This window comes from Ascidia mentula, chromosome 1 (genome assembly GCF_947561715.1).
Source record: "Ascidia mentula chromosome 1, kaAscMent1.1, whole genome shotgun sequence".
Taxonomy (NCBI): Eukaryota; Metazoa; Chordata; class Ascidiacea; order Phlebobranchia; family Ascidiidae; genus Ascidia; species Ascidia mentula.
Genome location: NC_138566.1, coordinates 19,751,667 through 19,766,689, shown reverse-complemented (window position 1 = coordinate 19,766,689; position 15,023 = coordinate 19,751,667). Strand labels below are relative to the sequence as shown.

Sequence of the window (15,023 nt, the reverse complement as noted above, 5' to 3'; positions counted from 1 at the left end):
TAATGAATGATATTTGTAGACGAGGTTTAAGAACTTTATCCGCCTATTACGAAAATTGTTTCTATGCCCTTCTGGTAACTGACGAAGGAGAGCAGCAAAATGTTTTGCGCCAGGTGGTGCTTGGTGGTTGCTCTGATAAACTGTATTTTGCGAGGAAATGCTGAAGGTGGGTACACTTGCGCAGAAAAAAAGCAATATTTTTTGTAACCAAAATAAATAACTAAACCTTTATGAGTTAATTATATAATAAATTTCATAAAGCAATCTGTGGACAGCTCAGATGTTTTTTTATAAGAAAAATATATTTTGCCTAAAAAGGCATCATCAGTTAAATGCCTGTTTGCCTTTTTGATGCCTTTTTAGGCAAATATATTTTTCTCATAAAAAAACCATCTGAGCTGTCCACAGATTGCTTTATGAAATTTAATATATAATTATATCGATACGGTGAGCGATCGACAGCCTGCCAGGGACTTTTTGTTTTAAATTGATCCAGTATTCATTCATTAAACACCTTTCAGTGTTACTATATCATGTACATGTTTTTGGCAACTGCTGAGGTGCGAAACGCTAAATTTCGTGATAAATTTTAATAAAACTTTGAAAAACATATTTCTGAATGTCAAGGTGCATACTACTTTTGTGCCAATTGCTCATGCTTTAAATGTTGCGTTTGACACAAAATTATGCTAGATATATTTGTCACAGATTCCTTCAACATAACTAATGCTCTGCATTCCATTGCCGCACATACAAACGAAATTACTAGCCAGATATCGGACTTTCATAACTACACCTACGATGACCCGGAATTACGAAGTATCATCGATGGAGGATTGAATATGTTTGACAACGGGAACAGGGTAGGCAGCTGCAAACCATGCAGTGGCTTATAGGACTGTAAATACCTTGCTACTTCGATCTGTAAAAGACATAAAATTGAACGTCCTGTCGTGGCTTTTAATTACTAAGCATAAAAAAAACTTTTGGAAGCCAAAATGAAATGAGCAAATATTTATCAGCGCCTTATATGCGTAATGCAAATAACATGCAGGAAATAGTCAATTTGATTTATTTTTGTAGATTAGAATTTACGCGAACAAATCTGTGACGGACGTGGTGTACCAAGAAACTTACAGGTGACAAGGTTTCAGTTTGGCATTTGTTAAATGCTTGAATCATTGTTTTCAATTAGATTTGATAATTCCGTTTTTTCGTCGGTTGCCTCCCATCCCTTTGTTGCTCTATGGTGGATTGAGAAAAGCTACAGCAGCAAATACATCATCGAAGTAACTAAACTAGTTTTAACCCAACTTGTGCGTAGAAGTTATCTTATCCATACTTTAGATTGTGTCCAATCATGTATCTGATGAAGAAGCGATTACCACAAGAAGTTTTTCGATATCTGGATTGATCGTAGATGTAGCTGGGTTTCAACGATTCGGTGCAAGAAAACCATCTACATGCGAAGTGTTTTTTTCTGTCAACATGGATAGTCCTACAGTAGGTTACTATGTATGTACATGTGCAGGATACACACGTATGGTCTTGGTTACATAGTGGTAAATATGTACTAAATTTGCAGTATATACGATCGTATACGTTGTGACCAAAACATTCCATAAAATCACTTGCCAACAAACATAAAGTCAGGTTATACTTTTTGCCAGCCATTTTACAAGTAAACGTCTTTTTGTAATGTAGACATAATTGGAACAATTAGGATAACACCGGTTTATTACACTTCAGCAGATTACATATCCTGAAACAACTTTGCTTCTTCGCGAAGATACAATCTCGTATAAAGGAGCATCGTCCAGACAGGGCATCCTTTCAGGCGAAATAATCAACAACGTTGTTTTTGGATACACCCTTTTATCGAAGTATTAATGATGTTTTTCCAATTCTAATTCTTCAAAAAATTTATAATTTAAACCCCAATTTTTGTTCAGAGCAAATCCCCAATCTTTCAATGAAACGGAGATCTTAAATGCAGTTAAAGTAATAGTAGAAAGCCTTTTTCCGCAAACTCCACGTAAGATTTCAATCAAAATTATATTTAACAAGTGTAAAAGCAATTAGTGGAATTATACATTAAAAAAGTTTCGGATTCAATCAAGTGAAATGTTTGTGACAAGTGTCATCCTGCAAAAGTTTTAAAATCTGTGTTGTGCTACTTTATGTGAAAAGCATTCTCCCCTATAACAACTCAGATGGGAACAACGAGTACAGCGACGTTGCTTAATTCAACAACACAAGCATCCGGTATTTTCATTACATTGATCTTATGGCTTAAGGTTCCATAATGGTTATTAAAGGTTATGTTGATGTACGCAGTCCCAGTTACTTCACCGTACGTTCCTTCTGTTCCTACCACGGTCGAAGATGTTTCGGCGACGCAAAATTTATCAACAATTCAAGTAACATCGGTCGCTGTCACTGCAGAAACCCCTTATTTCGGTATTTTGTTTTTTGTTTGCGACAAACATTACACAGTTTTAGTGCAAACTTTATGTTTACATGATTTTTTAGCCTCGATGTCACGGGATGTCCTCATGGAAAGATTGAGTGAAGCCAGCTTAAGTGACCTCATTGCAAACTTTCACTTTTACGTTTACCGAACAGGAGATGTGCAAACTTCTATTAGCGACGGCGGGAACGACATGTATGACGGAGGAAACTCGGTAAATAGCTGTACTTACACTTCCTATCGCTAACTTTTTAACCTCCAATATTGTAATGTCATGTCGATTGCGAGAGTAAAAAAAAAACTGAAGAAAGAAACTTTTTACTACAGGTGTACTTTAGCGTGGATGGACGTAATTTGACTCAGGTGGTTTACAATCGCACATACATGTAAGTTAGCCGTAATTGCAGTTTGCACAGTGCAAAATAATATATGTTTGATTGCAGGTCGTCAGGGTATAGGTTTTTGTCTTTCGCAACCCATCCGTTTACTGCCTTGTTTAACATCGAATCAAGGCCTGAAGGTGCTGGTCTGAGAAATTTTTCCATTGAGGTAAAAACAACATGTGATAAGCCATAAAGAAATAACTGTTAATTTGCAAATTGTATTTATATAACAAATTATTATGTAAGCCATTGTATGTTCTCATAGTCCTTTTATTACCAAATCCAATGCCCAGTTATCGACAAACAGTACCGTGTCGAGATTACATCGTTTTGAATTTTCTGCTTATTCAGGAGAAAAGGGAGACCCGGTAACTCGCCCATATGTTTACACGCATCCCCTCGTGTTAACCTACCAGACAACTTTTTCCTCAGTGCGTGCGGGGTCTCCTCCCTGTATAAAATTTATCTTTGAATCAACGCAGTAACAAATCATCGAAACATATTAGTGTTATTTGAAGTAATCTATTTATCTGCAGGTTGTTTCAAACCTTGGAGCTGATGGAAGGGGAAGGATGAAAAACTCGTCAGGACAAATAAGCAGCAACAACTTTAGGTTGTCATACAAAGCAGTTCAAGTTTACGACGCCTACGATGCAACCGTCTGCGAAATCTTTTTTTATCTTTCCGAACAGGTGATGTAACTTGCACATGATTTTTCAATATTGGTCAAGTTTATTGTCTCATGCAGGGAAACCAAGCAACAGAAATAGATTTGGAAATCAAGTCGCGCAACAGGAATATCTTTAGAAACAACGCAACTGTTCAAGCTGGGAACGGCCCACCTTCCATATTCGGTTACACACTGCTTTCTAGGTAAAGCATCCATATGAAGGCGAAGTTCTATATGCCTGAAATTATAACAATTTTCCACTTTTCTCAAATCCACTGTTCAAAGACATATACGCTGTTTCAAACATTCGCAGACACCCCGATGACGTCATAACTGACGAAGAATTGAACGCCGTCATGCGCAGATTCTTTTATGTCTTATCAGGGGAAGGTAAGTAGTTATGAAACAACGTCCGGTGTTCTAACTTAAAACGTGGAAAAACAGCGGAAATTTTGGCCTCCCACGCACGCACATAAATGGAATTATAGATGCCTTGCCCTGAGGCGTTTTCGGCGGCACACAGGGAAACTTGTTTGCTGCGACCGCATGCCTATAAGCGACGTGCGTCTTGACATTGACAAGTAAATGCAATTGTCCTATCATCTTGGATAAGGTGTTTGCCGCCTATGTGAACACAGTTTGCATGGCCACTGCTAAAATGCTGTGGTACAGTTATAAGAGCAAAATTGTACAGATCTCAGCATGCAGATTACAAATAACTGCATTGCATGCGTTGTTTGGATACGTAGGTAAAGCAGTCTTACAAAACTGTTAATCTTGGTAGTTTATGGTCTTGCACTTGACTTTATGCACCCTATCCTGGCACTAGCTGGTCAAAAATCCATGCGCTATATGTCGAGGTTTTTTTTTCGTATCGCGCTCCAAAAAGTAGGTTTTTATCTCCGCTTCCCTTCGATGTCATTATACGTCTGGAAGATTTGGTGTTTATTGTAAAACACAATAGTTCTTTTGTGATGATAGTTCGTATCTGTCTTTTGCATAAATTATTGCAAACACATTGAAAACCACAACTAACGCATCTGCACGGACCTCCATGCCAGTGGATCTAGAGAGTCAGTGAGATTTCGTAAAAGTTACAAGAATATCTTTGTGTTTAACTATAATCACTCAGTTTAGAAAACATCATATGTTTTAATTTTTTGGTATATAACCCAATGCTTGCTACCCCGGATAGAACTCACACAACAAATACGTTTGATTTTGACAAAAATTTTTGCATAAATCTTTTGTTTAGTAGACACGTTCTTATTGACATGATTAGATGATTGGATATTGCCAATGTTTCTTATTTTTTCGGTATTATGTAGAAACAACAACTGTGGATTCGACAGCTACTGTCAGTACAACAACTATGCCGAGTGTAACGTCTGCAACACAAACAATGACTTACACAACTTCATCTCGAGAAGTAACGCTACGTCATGACCGAAGTCAGTAACACTCATGGTTTATTGATAAATGATTCTCAAACAGCATAACTGCTTGGAAAGTAATTTAGTTTCTCAAACCTGAAAAAGATTATATTGACCACAAGCCAAGTTTGGTTTAAGTGAATCACTGCATACATTCGATAAGACAGTGTATCATTTACAAGACAAATTTTGTTGCATTGACCCAATGCTTTACCAAAGCCACTTTTGATTTTATTAGAAACTTATGTGGTATATATTTGGTAGTGCAAGACTCCATAGTGAAACAAACATGTTGCCCTATTTCAAGTGTTTTAGCAACAAACCTCCTCGGCGACCTGTTACCAACCATTGTGTTATTACACCGCAGTGCTTGAAAAGACAAATGACATTCGACAGCGCGTGATCAATCAAAACCTAATGCTATCAATTACAAATTTCCATTTGTATAAATATGATTCCTCGAGCAACAACATGATCGCTGACGGTGGAGATGATATGTATGACAACGGAAACAAGGTAAGAATCAAGGAAATGTAAATGCGCGTTATGTATACGAACTGGATACGTGTTTTTACATTAATGTATAAAGGCAAATAATGTTATGAGTTTATGTTTCAAGGTCTACTTTACTGTGAACAAGAAACAAATATTTGTTCAATATAACAAAACATACAAGTAAGTGCTGAGGTAGTTCGTTTTGGTTCGTTTTTAAAAACAATGATGAAATGAAATAAACAGAAAAAGAAGTGTACATTTCAAAAACTTTACAACTGTTGTTTTAGTGACACTGGATACGCGTTTACATCGGTCGCTCAGCATCCATTTACTGCATTTTTCTACATTGACCAAACAACACAAAGCCAAAGAAAATCGAATAATTATTCTATTCAAGTAAAGTTTTCATTTTTCATTCCATAGTTAAATTTCCATAGTTAAAAGCAACGTATTTTTTTCGCAGGTCTTTTCAAACCTAGGAGCTGACGGAAGCGGAACCTTTCGCACATCATCTGGCTCTGTGTCTGGAGAAAAGGGTTACAGTTTATATTACTACGTGGCACAAGTGTATTCTGGCGGTGATCCTAGTGTTTGCGAAGTCTATTTCTATATATACCAGGTACGGCTCATTTATCTAACTAATGATTTGTAGAGTTTACCACAAAAACAGCTAGTTGTACATTTCAACACACTGAAGTGTCCAAAAATACTTTCTCTAAAAAAAAAACGTTTTTCTTTGAGAAATGAGTTTACTTTACAGAACGCCAGCGGTAATCTAACATTTTCAGCACCACAACGCGACAGAAGTGAAATGAAAAATTACGTCAACTTAACCGGAGAATTTCAAAAGGCAATTTTAGGATACACCCTTTTATCGAGGTACATTATAATATGGTTCAATGTCTTTGGGTGCTATTATTTCAAACAGAAAGTTTTCTGGAACTTAAAGAGCAATACAGGGCCAGTAAAATTGTATTTCAATTTTGTGGCAGGTCAGACGAAAATCGTCTATCTGATCGGGAGATACGAAACACCATGGAAAGTGTTCTGATTCTAATGACAACGGATACATTGAGGGGTAGATTAGAGCTTGCAAAATTGTATTTGATGGAAAAAAAAGTCATAGAAACCTTGGTTTAAGTTCAGCCATTTGTCTCAACATAAGACGTACAAACATAAAACAAAACTACTTTAACTGTGCAGATAGGAAAAACAGAACGGTAGATTTGTTGCGGGACAGACTTTTAGGATCAAACGTAATTCGAAACATTACAAACTACTATCGATATCGCTATGACGACACTTCACCGCCGATTGACAGGATTTCAGACGGAGGGGGTGACATGTATGACGGTGGAAATACGGTAAAATACATCTATCCGAGTGATTAATATTGTTCGTCAAAATAATTTTTGAATAGCAATAAAATAATATACATTTCATGCAAAAGGAATTTGAAAACAAGGCAACCAAATATTTTTTGAAAGGTGACTTTTATTGTGAACGGGGTTGAAAGAACGGCAACCTACAACAAGTCATACAAGTGAGTGCTTGTTTGTAGTTTTAAGTAAATGTTTATCTAATTTTTGACTTATGTAATAGCGGATTTTACTATTCCTTTACCTCGCTGGCCATTCAACCCTTTTTCGCATTTTTCCACTTCGATCCAACCTTGCAAGAAGCAGGCAACTACTCAATTCGGGCAAGATTTATTTATTTTTGTCATGTTTGCATGTGAAAAGTTTAAACATCAGTTACATGTGCGGAGCTTTACCAAAATTTAACGAATTCAGAATTTTAACTTTTTTCTTGAAGAACCAAACTTTGCTCCGTATCCGTGATTTAATTGTACTGAACAAGACACGCAAATCGTAATGTATTAATGTTACTTATTGCAGGTGACATCTAACCTTGGTGCCGATGGTTCCGGAAGCATAGACGACTTTTCCGGTTCAATAAGTCTTGGTGGTCACACACTTCATTTCGAGGGGATTCAAGTATTTGGCGCAGGCGATCCAAGTGTTTGTGAAGTATTTTTCTACGTATCGCAGGTAAGGTGTTAACTCTAAACGGGAAAAATATGTCACAAAGCAATATTTAAAGTTATGGAACGTTTTCATGTTGTGAACTTTTTCATGAAAGAACATCGCATTACAATTTACGGAGTTAAGTTTGTCAGATGAAATTTCATCATGTTGAGAATACGTGACGATACAAGTGGTGCCAATGTTATCGAATCTCTTTCTTGTGTTTTTTTTACGTTTTTCTTGCGTTTTTAGTGTTTATGCGCTTGATGCATTATTGTAGACATAACCCTGAGGAAATCTCGCCGGATGCAGACGAAACGTCGGTTTCAAATGAACACTTTAGAAAATTAAGTGCCAGCAGAACAATTCTGATTAATTAATATGCCTGGCAGCAAAAATAGCAGAATATTGAGAATACTTTATGTTATGGAACCAACACGTATTTCGAACAATGTGCTGTTTAATTTACGAATATCTCACAAGATATTTAGATACATATGATATTCAGGAAAGAAATCTCAACTTTACGTTTTTATCACCCACACGTAATCGACAAAATTTACGAAGCGAGGCAAGACTAAGAGGAAGGGTTAACGATGTGATTTTCGGGTTTACCCTACTATCAAAGTAAGTTTCCTTTTAAATTCCAACATAACCGCATTAATATAACCCATGTGACTTTGTGCCGAAGATCTCGAGGAACACGAATTTCCCAAATAGAACTTGAAACAACCATGGGACAACTTCTGGCGGTTATGATAAGCAATGGTAGGTGGGCGATTTGAAAGGTAATAAAAATCGTTTATCTGAAAGCAACTTGTACCTCATGCTAGCATCACTAAAAAGTGTTCAGTATTTTTATAATGTAACAAGATACACACTTTGACTAATGATAGCTGTTAGAGATGTGCCAACACAGAATTTACTAGATTCGAATCCGAGTAGTTAATCCAAATATTCATATTGGCTGTAAAGATAACACGTAACTAAACGCAAACCCAACGCTGCACGCAGCAGATTGATTCTGGTCATCAAACACCTATTGCACTGCAAATTACGGCTTTTATTTTTCCTGTAATGACATCGTTCTATTTATCTGTCGTTGTAGGTAAAATTGTTTGTGTTTGATGTATGCAATCTCTGTTTAAAATTTGGGAGTAAATTACATTTGCAATTTGCTATAATTATTAGGACTAAGTTGACCACACCAATATTTTCCGTTTTGTACCGCCTCCATTTATATTCACTGGTGCTGTGTTAGACTGAAACCTATTACCTTTTACTATATAGTATATCAAAATCGTCAAACATATAGTTGTTTATGCCAAATTAAAAGAAAGTGTGTTAAAATGAAATATCAAGCTAAAATGTCAAAATTCCTTTTGCAGATACAAATATCGTCACTACACCGACCAGCAACCCAATGGACGCCAACAGTTAGTGGATTTTTTTAGTTTTTTTTTAGTTTTCTTTGTGATTCTTACGATTTTGTCTCGTTTTTGCACGATTTTGAAGATATGACTAGTACAACTTTGTTTTTCGATTAGTTGCCAATGAATCTCAAGCATTACTAAGGCGTCTGAGGAATGCTGATTTGACAAAAAACATTTCAAACTTTTACCGATATCGGTACGATGTCACCTCACGGATTGTAAAACAAATTAACGACGGAGGGAATGATATGTATGATGGTGGAAATAAGGTACAAATGTTATCATATATAAAACGACATTATAAAGTTCTTGCTTGACATGACATTTGACTTATGAGATCGTTTAAAACTGTGCAACAAAGCGTTAAAACATTGCTTAATAAATGAAGCTATTACATTTTTAGGTGTACTTCACCGCAAAAGGTATTCGGACCTGGGCTGAATACAATCGCACATACAAGTAAGCTAAAAACAGGCGTTCAACAGAGTTTAACTAAATTGTTCTAAATTTTAAAAATTGTTTGACGAACGTCCGACTAACCAAGTCAAGTTGTTGTACACAGTGGTTCCGACTACACGTTTTCAACGCTCGCTTTGCATCCGTTTGTTTCTTTGTTTCACATCAACTCAACTGATCAAAACCCAGAAACCTACACTCTGGAGGTGATGATTTCCAAGCTTGTTAATTTAATTACAAAAACTTCAACTTTATTTACTTGGGTCATGCAAAAAGGTTCGTTCGAATCTGGGAGCAGATGGTAGTGGATTCATACAGGACTTCAACGGATCAGTACGGAGTGAAAACCATATCCTATCCTTCAAAGGGGTTCAAGCTTTCGGAGCAAATGATCCGAGCGTGTGTGAGGTCTATTTCTACTTATATCAGGTGATAAAATGTTTGGCTCGATGCATCATCAATTTTCCTCAATCCTCTCCAAGCGTATTGAACGTGATCAAACGAATTTCATGTTTCAAAAAAAATGAAACCGCCGTCCTTTCGCATGCTGGTTGGCATATTTTCAGAAAAACAAAGACGATAATCGCCTTTATTCGGTGTCTGATTGATTGACTCCGGCGTACAAATATTTTCATCTTCATTGTTTTTATACTTCTTGCATTTTTTAGGTTCAGAATCATCGGAATCTAACTTTTACGTTTTCATCACCAATAAGGAACAGGCGATCTCTTCAAAGTACAGCTCGGCTAACAGGGATTGCCAAAAATGTTGTATTCGGCTACACGTTACTTTCCTCGTAAGTGTAATTTGTATATTTGTTTGTTGAACCGAAAAATACCCCAAGACTACATCAGTTGCATTGACCTAGGTAAGTATGTTTTTGGAAATAGTTTTGTGAGTATTGAAATCTAGTAACTTTATTGGTGTATAGTTTTTTTCTGGGACGAGGGCGTCAAATCACGCAATACGAGATTGAAACAACAATGCAAAATTTGCTGACCACGTTGACTGGTGAAGGTAGAAATAATTCTCAATACTCTTGTGAATGTAAAAGTATGAGATGTCAACCAAGGTAACATATATTTGTAAAGAAACCATTGACCAGAGTCCCCGAGAAGGCGGAGGCACTACAGTAACCATAGACCTGCCGGATGCTAGTCCTAATGTTACTACTACTTATGGCCCTACTACTCTTCCAATCGGTAAGTAATGTTTTTACTGAAGTTAGTTGTTTTAAAAATGAGGGAAACTATAAATTTGTCCGCAACCAACTTTAAACATTTTAATCCTTTGAAGAAGAAAATTGTACAAAAGCAATGGCGTTTTTTGTTTTAGAACCCACGACAACTTCTGAAACTACAGAAATGTTGGGAATAACAGGTCTTTGTGGTCTTACATTTTGCTGGTTTATTTTAAAGACTGCCTCTGTGAACATATTTTTGTTTTAGCTACTGCACTTCGTGCAATTGCTGGCGAGAGCAACAACGTACGATCCGGCATTCCGAGCTTCTACAACTACAAATATGATGGCGGGTTATACGGCATAAGGGATGGTGGCAATGATATGTATGACTTTGGAAACAAGGTTAAATATGAACCATTTTTTCTCTGATATAAATATTTCTGTGATATACGTCCAGATATACAGTATATACATAAGTATATTTCCCTAGTTCTGATTTTGATCAAAATTACCGGGGATTGATCACAAATTATGTCATATAGGTATGGTTCAGCAGTGGCGGACAACAATTCCAATCTCTCAAGTACAATACCACAAACGTGTAAGCTGCCATAAAAATTTTATTTGCGTAAAATATGTTCAAGAACAAAACCAAAATTATCAGGACCTTTTTTGTTTAGAACGGAAAGCTATGAAATAGGCGTTTCTGCGATCCACCCTTTTGTAACATTGGTTTGGATCAAAGATTCCACAGAGTTGTCGGAAACTGCTGATTTTCGGTTGAATGTAGGCAAAAAAATTTGAAGAAATGCATTTTTTAACTGTTATATATGATATAATAAACAATTCATTTAAATATGTTTGTCAGCGTTGGCTAAAGCTATAGCCATCAATAGTTAGAAAAAATCGTTCAGTTATTGTTAACTTAAATTTTGGGTATACGGTACCTTGGTCTAACAATAATTTTGTATGCAAGGTTTCAGGGTTTGCGGGTGCGGACGGCTCCGGCAACTATGAAGTGTTTGGCGATACGATTAACAACGGCAGCCTCTCACTTCAGTTTCACGTCTTTCAAATATACGGAACAGCTGACCCTGCCATTTGCGAAGTGTATTTTATTATTACAAATGAGGTGTGGCAATCTGCTATTGCAGGATAAATACTTATTCATTTCACAATAATACGTTTTTTGAAGAAATGGCATCTAAACACTCGAATTCAGTTCGAACTTGTTCAATTCGACTCCAGCCGTGATCGAATGAAAACATCGGTTCGTCTTTCCGGCCGCCCTAAGCGCATGTTTATGGGCTACACGCTGCTATCGCGGTGAGTGTATCGAACTCTGAATTGCTCACAATGAAAACAGGAAAAGATTTTTAATTGTGTGTTTGTTGAAAGATCGAATGGAAAAATCTCTCGGGACACTGTACGGGACACAATGATTAATATGATGAATACGGTATCCAATGCCGTAGGTAAAACAAAGTTGTTATGCTGAATCATTATTCTTTAAATGCATTAAAAACTAAATTCGTATTCGTTACAGATCCACCGATCAAATCAAGTACCGTGTCAGGTTGGTCAAACAAATATTTTTTGTTAAAACTCCCCCCTGCTCTGGCTATCAAAATATTTATTCTTTTTTTGTCAAGTGGCTTGTCATGAATTGTGCAGCACTACAAAGGACAAAGCAACTGAAACTTTCAATTAATAAAATCTTCCAATAAAAAAAATGAGCTTGAAACAAATGAGACTACGAAAGATAAAAATTCCTAAACTAGACAATAACTTGACTTCAGCGTTATACGACAAAAAAATATTACGACCAGTTCGTAAAGGTTTCTGTTTTGTCCTTTTTTGCTACGCCGTTCGTAGTGACCCATAAACAGTACATTAACAAATGATTTTTGTTTGTTTTATCTAAAAAGATGTGCCCCTACTCCCATCCTGCTCGGCGAAAGCCGCAGTCAACTCGGTTTTTAGATGTGATGCAATTTTTCGCACACCCGCCAGACGATACAATGGTCCTGAAATTTGCAGGTCAGCCTGCTAATACCATTGTTTTTCGCCGCCCAAACTATATACGCATATTTTCTGTTGCCAGATCCGTGCTGAACCGTCTCTTCCGTTGTGTCGCTCTTCAATTGTATCAATGTCGTATGGGAGCTGGGGAAAATGTCCTTGATTTGTTAGATATTCATCCCATTCGATCTCAGGTTTTTTTAAGCACAATAATATTTGTATTTTGCAAACTTGGTTTAATGTTTCAAAATGAAATACATTAATTGTATGTTCCTATATTTCATGTGCTACCTACTTATTGCAATTGACCACCGCTAATAAATTGCATTAAATTGTATTGTAGACCATGATCGCATTTTTGCGCAATATCCAGTCAGCAAGACAGTACGATCGAAACAACTTCCTCAATACGTTTTGCTACCACGCCGCAATTAAACTTGACTATCCGTTCGCCCTTGAGACCGACCTGGGTGGAATTTGTGAGAATGGTGTCGTTGACGATTTGGTGGAAGAAGTTGGGGAGTTTATGTATGCGTACCTGTGGTCCAAGGGGCCTGCAGACGTGTGTCCGTAAGTACTGTGCTTTAAACTTTAAAAGTCGCACGTCAAGGTCCATATACTCCCACAAATGTTTTCTGCAAATCCTCTCATGTTTCTTATAATGTGTTGATATATTTTCATTATCATTGTTCGATAGTTTTACACAAAGGTCTGTTGTTATTTTACGACCCAGTGGTTATACCATGCTATTCTTTTTTTAGGGCTTTCGAAAAGTTAAGAACTTGGTTTGTTAACACAACGAGAAGCCGATGCACTTTCGACGTTTCCCGACTTAATGTCTATAACAGCACAAGAGTGTATATAAAGAATCTCGCCAACGTGGTTATCACAACTTTAGAAGGGATAAAAACTACCATATGTAACTGTAAGTGCTAAAGCGTTTAAAAACTGTATTTGAAATCAATTTTTTTATGTCAGATGACCAAGTACCACAATCTTGGGCTGTTGGAGATTTTGAAAGACTGTTGTTTGGAGAGGCTCAGGGGTAATTTGTTGTTTTACTTGTAATTGTTCAATGATTTAAATCTTGTATTGTACTCATTTTTAATCTCATCGTAACACTGTAGGGTTACAACTACAACCAGCAGTCCTTATCAACTGGGCATCGAAGGTAAAGAAAAAGTTTTACAATAAATTCTGTGCAACTTTTCAACCAATATATATTATATATATCAATTGCTCAGCTTTTTGCCTTGTTTGGCTTTTCTAAAACATCACTTAAACTAACTTGTTTTATTAATTCAGGGCCACTGATGCGCAGAGACTAATCAGCACAAAGCATAGAAACTGAAAAAACTCGCCGCGATGATATTACTTGTGGTGGTTTTTATTTGCAATCGTTTCGCATGTACTTTTTTGCAGATTTACGAGGTGGCAAAACAGCAATAAACATCACCAATGTGTAAGGTAGTACAGAAGGTTGGAATATTTGTGACGGGATATGTGTATAGTACTGGCCCAGGATTTGTTTTAAAACGGTTTTGCTTTCTGTGTTTACTTGCAAATTCGAGTTTGCAGAAACTGGGGATGCCCGTCCAGGCGAAATCGATTTTTCACGATTACTAATAAATCAGCTGACTGCAATTTGAAACTTCTGTTAGTTTCACTTAATACTTAATACTAAAATAGGAAATTGGTGTAGCTGATTAGAAAGCAATGCCAACCAGAGGGCTAGATTCTAAAAAACTAAGGGAACAGTCTTACTGGCCAGGTTTTTTTATTTTTTATTTTTGTTGCAACACTTGGTAGTCTCTTAAAACAAATGCATGGAACACCATTATTTTTGGGCTAATCTCTAAGCATTAACAATCGCTTAACAGCCTTAGATATTCAACGTCGATTCTGTGGCAACACGCATGTTTCCCTACTTAATTCTTCACACATTTGGAACACAGACGGACCGAAGGCTGCAGACGGTGTTTGGCTTTCCGGCAGAAATCGCACAGCCTTCTGGCATCCGGCTCGACGACAGACCATTTTCTTCATTGTAACTTAAATACCCGTTCGCACTTTTGTCTGTCTCAATTCCTTGTTAGGATTCGTTGTCATTATTCGCTGTCATTCTCTGTCATTAACTTTGCATTCCAACTAGTCTCAGTCACTTAACTAAACAACTGACACGCTGTAGAAGTTACTCGCTCAGTCACTATAACGCGCTTGGAACAAATTAAACTTTACCCCGCCTGGCACTGCAAATGTGTGTTTCCATTCATAAATAAGTCTGCCACGGAGTTTCAAATTTAGTAGTCTTCAGCAAGAACACGCAAGCAGACTTAGCTTCAGCAAAGCAGCGACTGGGAAATCTATTTGTACGCTGCAATACGTTTGGTGCCCAAACGACCAGTGTACACTCTGTCTGCAGCCCTCAGTGAATGTTATATCTTTTTTTTA

The 15,023-nt window shown here is 36.9% G+C and overlaps 1 protein-coding gene across 2 annotated transcripts; it reads left to right on the top strand.

Annotated features, from left to right (window-relative positions):
• The first annotated feature begins 25 nt into the window (after positions 1-25).
• Positions 26-14,521, top strand: LOC145896521 (uncharacterized). 2 transcript variants are annotated; one of them, XM_082985109.1, is made up of 52 exons: positions 26-166; positions 709-863; positions 1,084-1,139; positions 1,196-1,289; positions 1,348-1,503; positions 1,750-1,883; positions 1,953-2,035; positions 2,191-2,265; positions 2,338-2,460; positions 2,533-2,684; positions 2,798-2,856; positions 2,914-3,019; positions 3,390-3,545; positions 3,602-3,726; positions 3,837-3,913; positions 4,852-4,974; positions 5,324-5,472; positions 5,576-5,631; positions 5,739-5,847; positions 5,915-6,070; positions 6,212-6,330; positions 6,444-6,529; positions 6,655-6,815; positions 6,939-6,994; positions 7,054-7,153; positions 7,350-7,502; positions 7,987-8,105; positions 8,170-8,246; positions 8,867-8,914; positions 9,026-9,180; positions 9,315-9,370; positions 9,474-9,573; positions 9,644-9,796; positions 10,036-10,163; positions 10,299-10,384; positions 10,459-10,569; positions 10,703-10,747; positions 10,816-10,952; positions 11,093-11,151; positions 11,231-11,336; positions 11,527-11,682; positions 11,746-11,876; positions 11,949-12,025; positions 12,097-12,126; positions 12,479-12,590; positions 12,655-12,766; positions 12,916-13,142; positions 13,334-13,497; positions 13,551-13,617; positions 13,700-13,743; positions 13,878-14,039; positions 14,453-14,521. In XM_082985109.1, exons 1-51 carry the CDS (start codon positions 100-102, stop codon positions 13,898-13,900), a joined length of 5,409 nt encoding a protein of 1,802 aa, XP_082841235.1. In that variant the 5' UTR covers positions 26-99; the 3' UTR covers positions 13,901-14,039; positions 14,453-14,521. The 2 variants fall into 2 exon arrangements, with proteins under 2 accessions (XP_082841235.1, XP_082841234.1); XM_082985108.1 differs by having other exon boundaries at positions 7,350-7,507; positions 7,992-8,105.
• Positions 14,522-15,023: the final 502 nt, after the last annotated feature.

What these genes read in the sequence shown, in the direction of transcription:
- LOC145896521 (XM_082985109.1), top strand. Translation starts at nt 100, where the DNA reads ATGTTTTGCGCCAGGTGGTGCTTGGTGGTTGCTCTGATAAACTGTATT. An exon ending in TGAGAAATTTTTCCATTGAG is followed by an intron (nt 3,020 to 3,389) that starts GTAAAAACAACA and finishes ATTTATCTGCAG; the next exon opens with GTTGTTTCAAACCTTGGAGC. An exon ending in AGAAATGTTGGGAATAACAG is followed by an intron (nt 10,748 to 10,815) that starts GTCTTTGTGGTC and finishes TTTTTGTTTTAG; the next exon opens with CTACTGCACTTCGTGCAATT.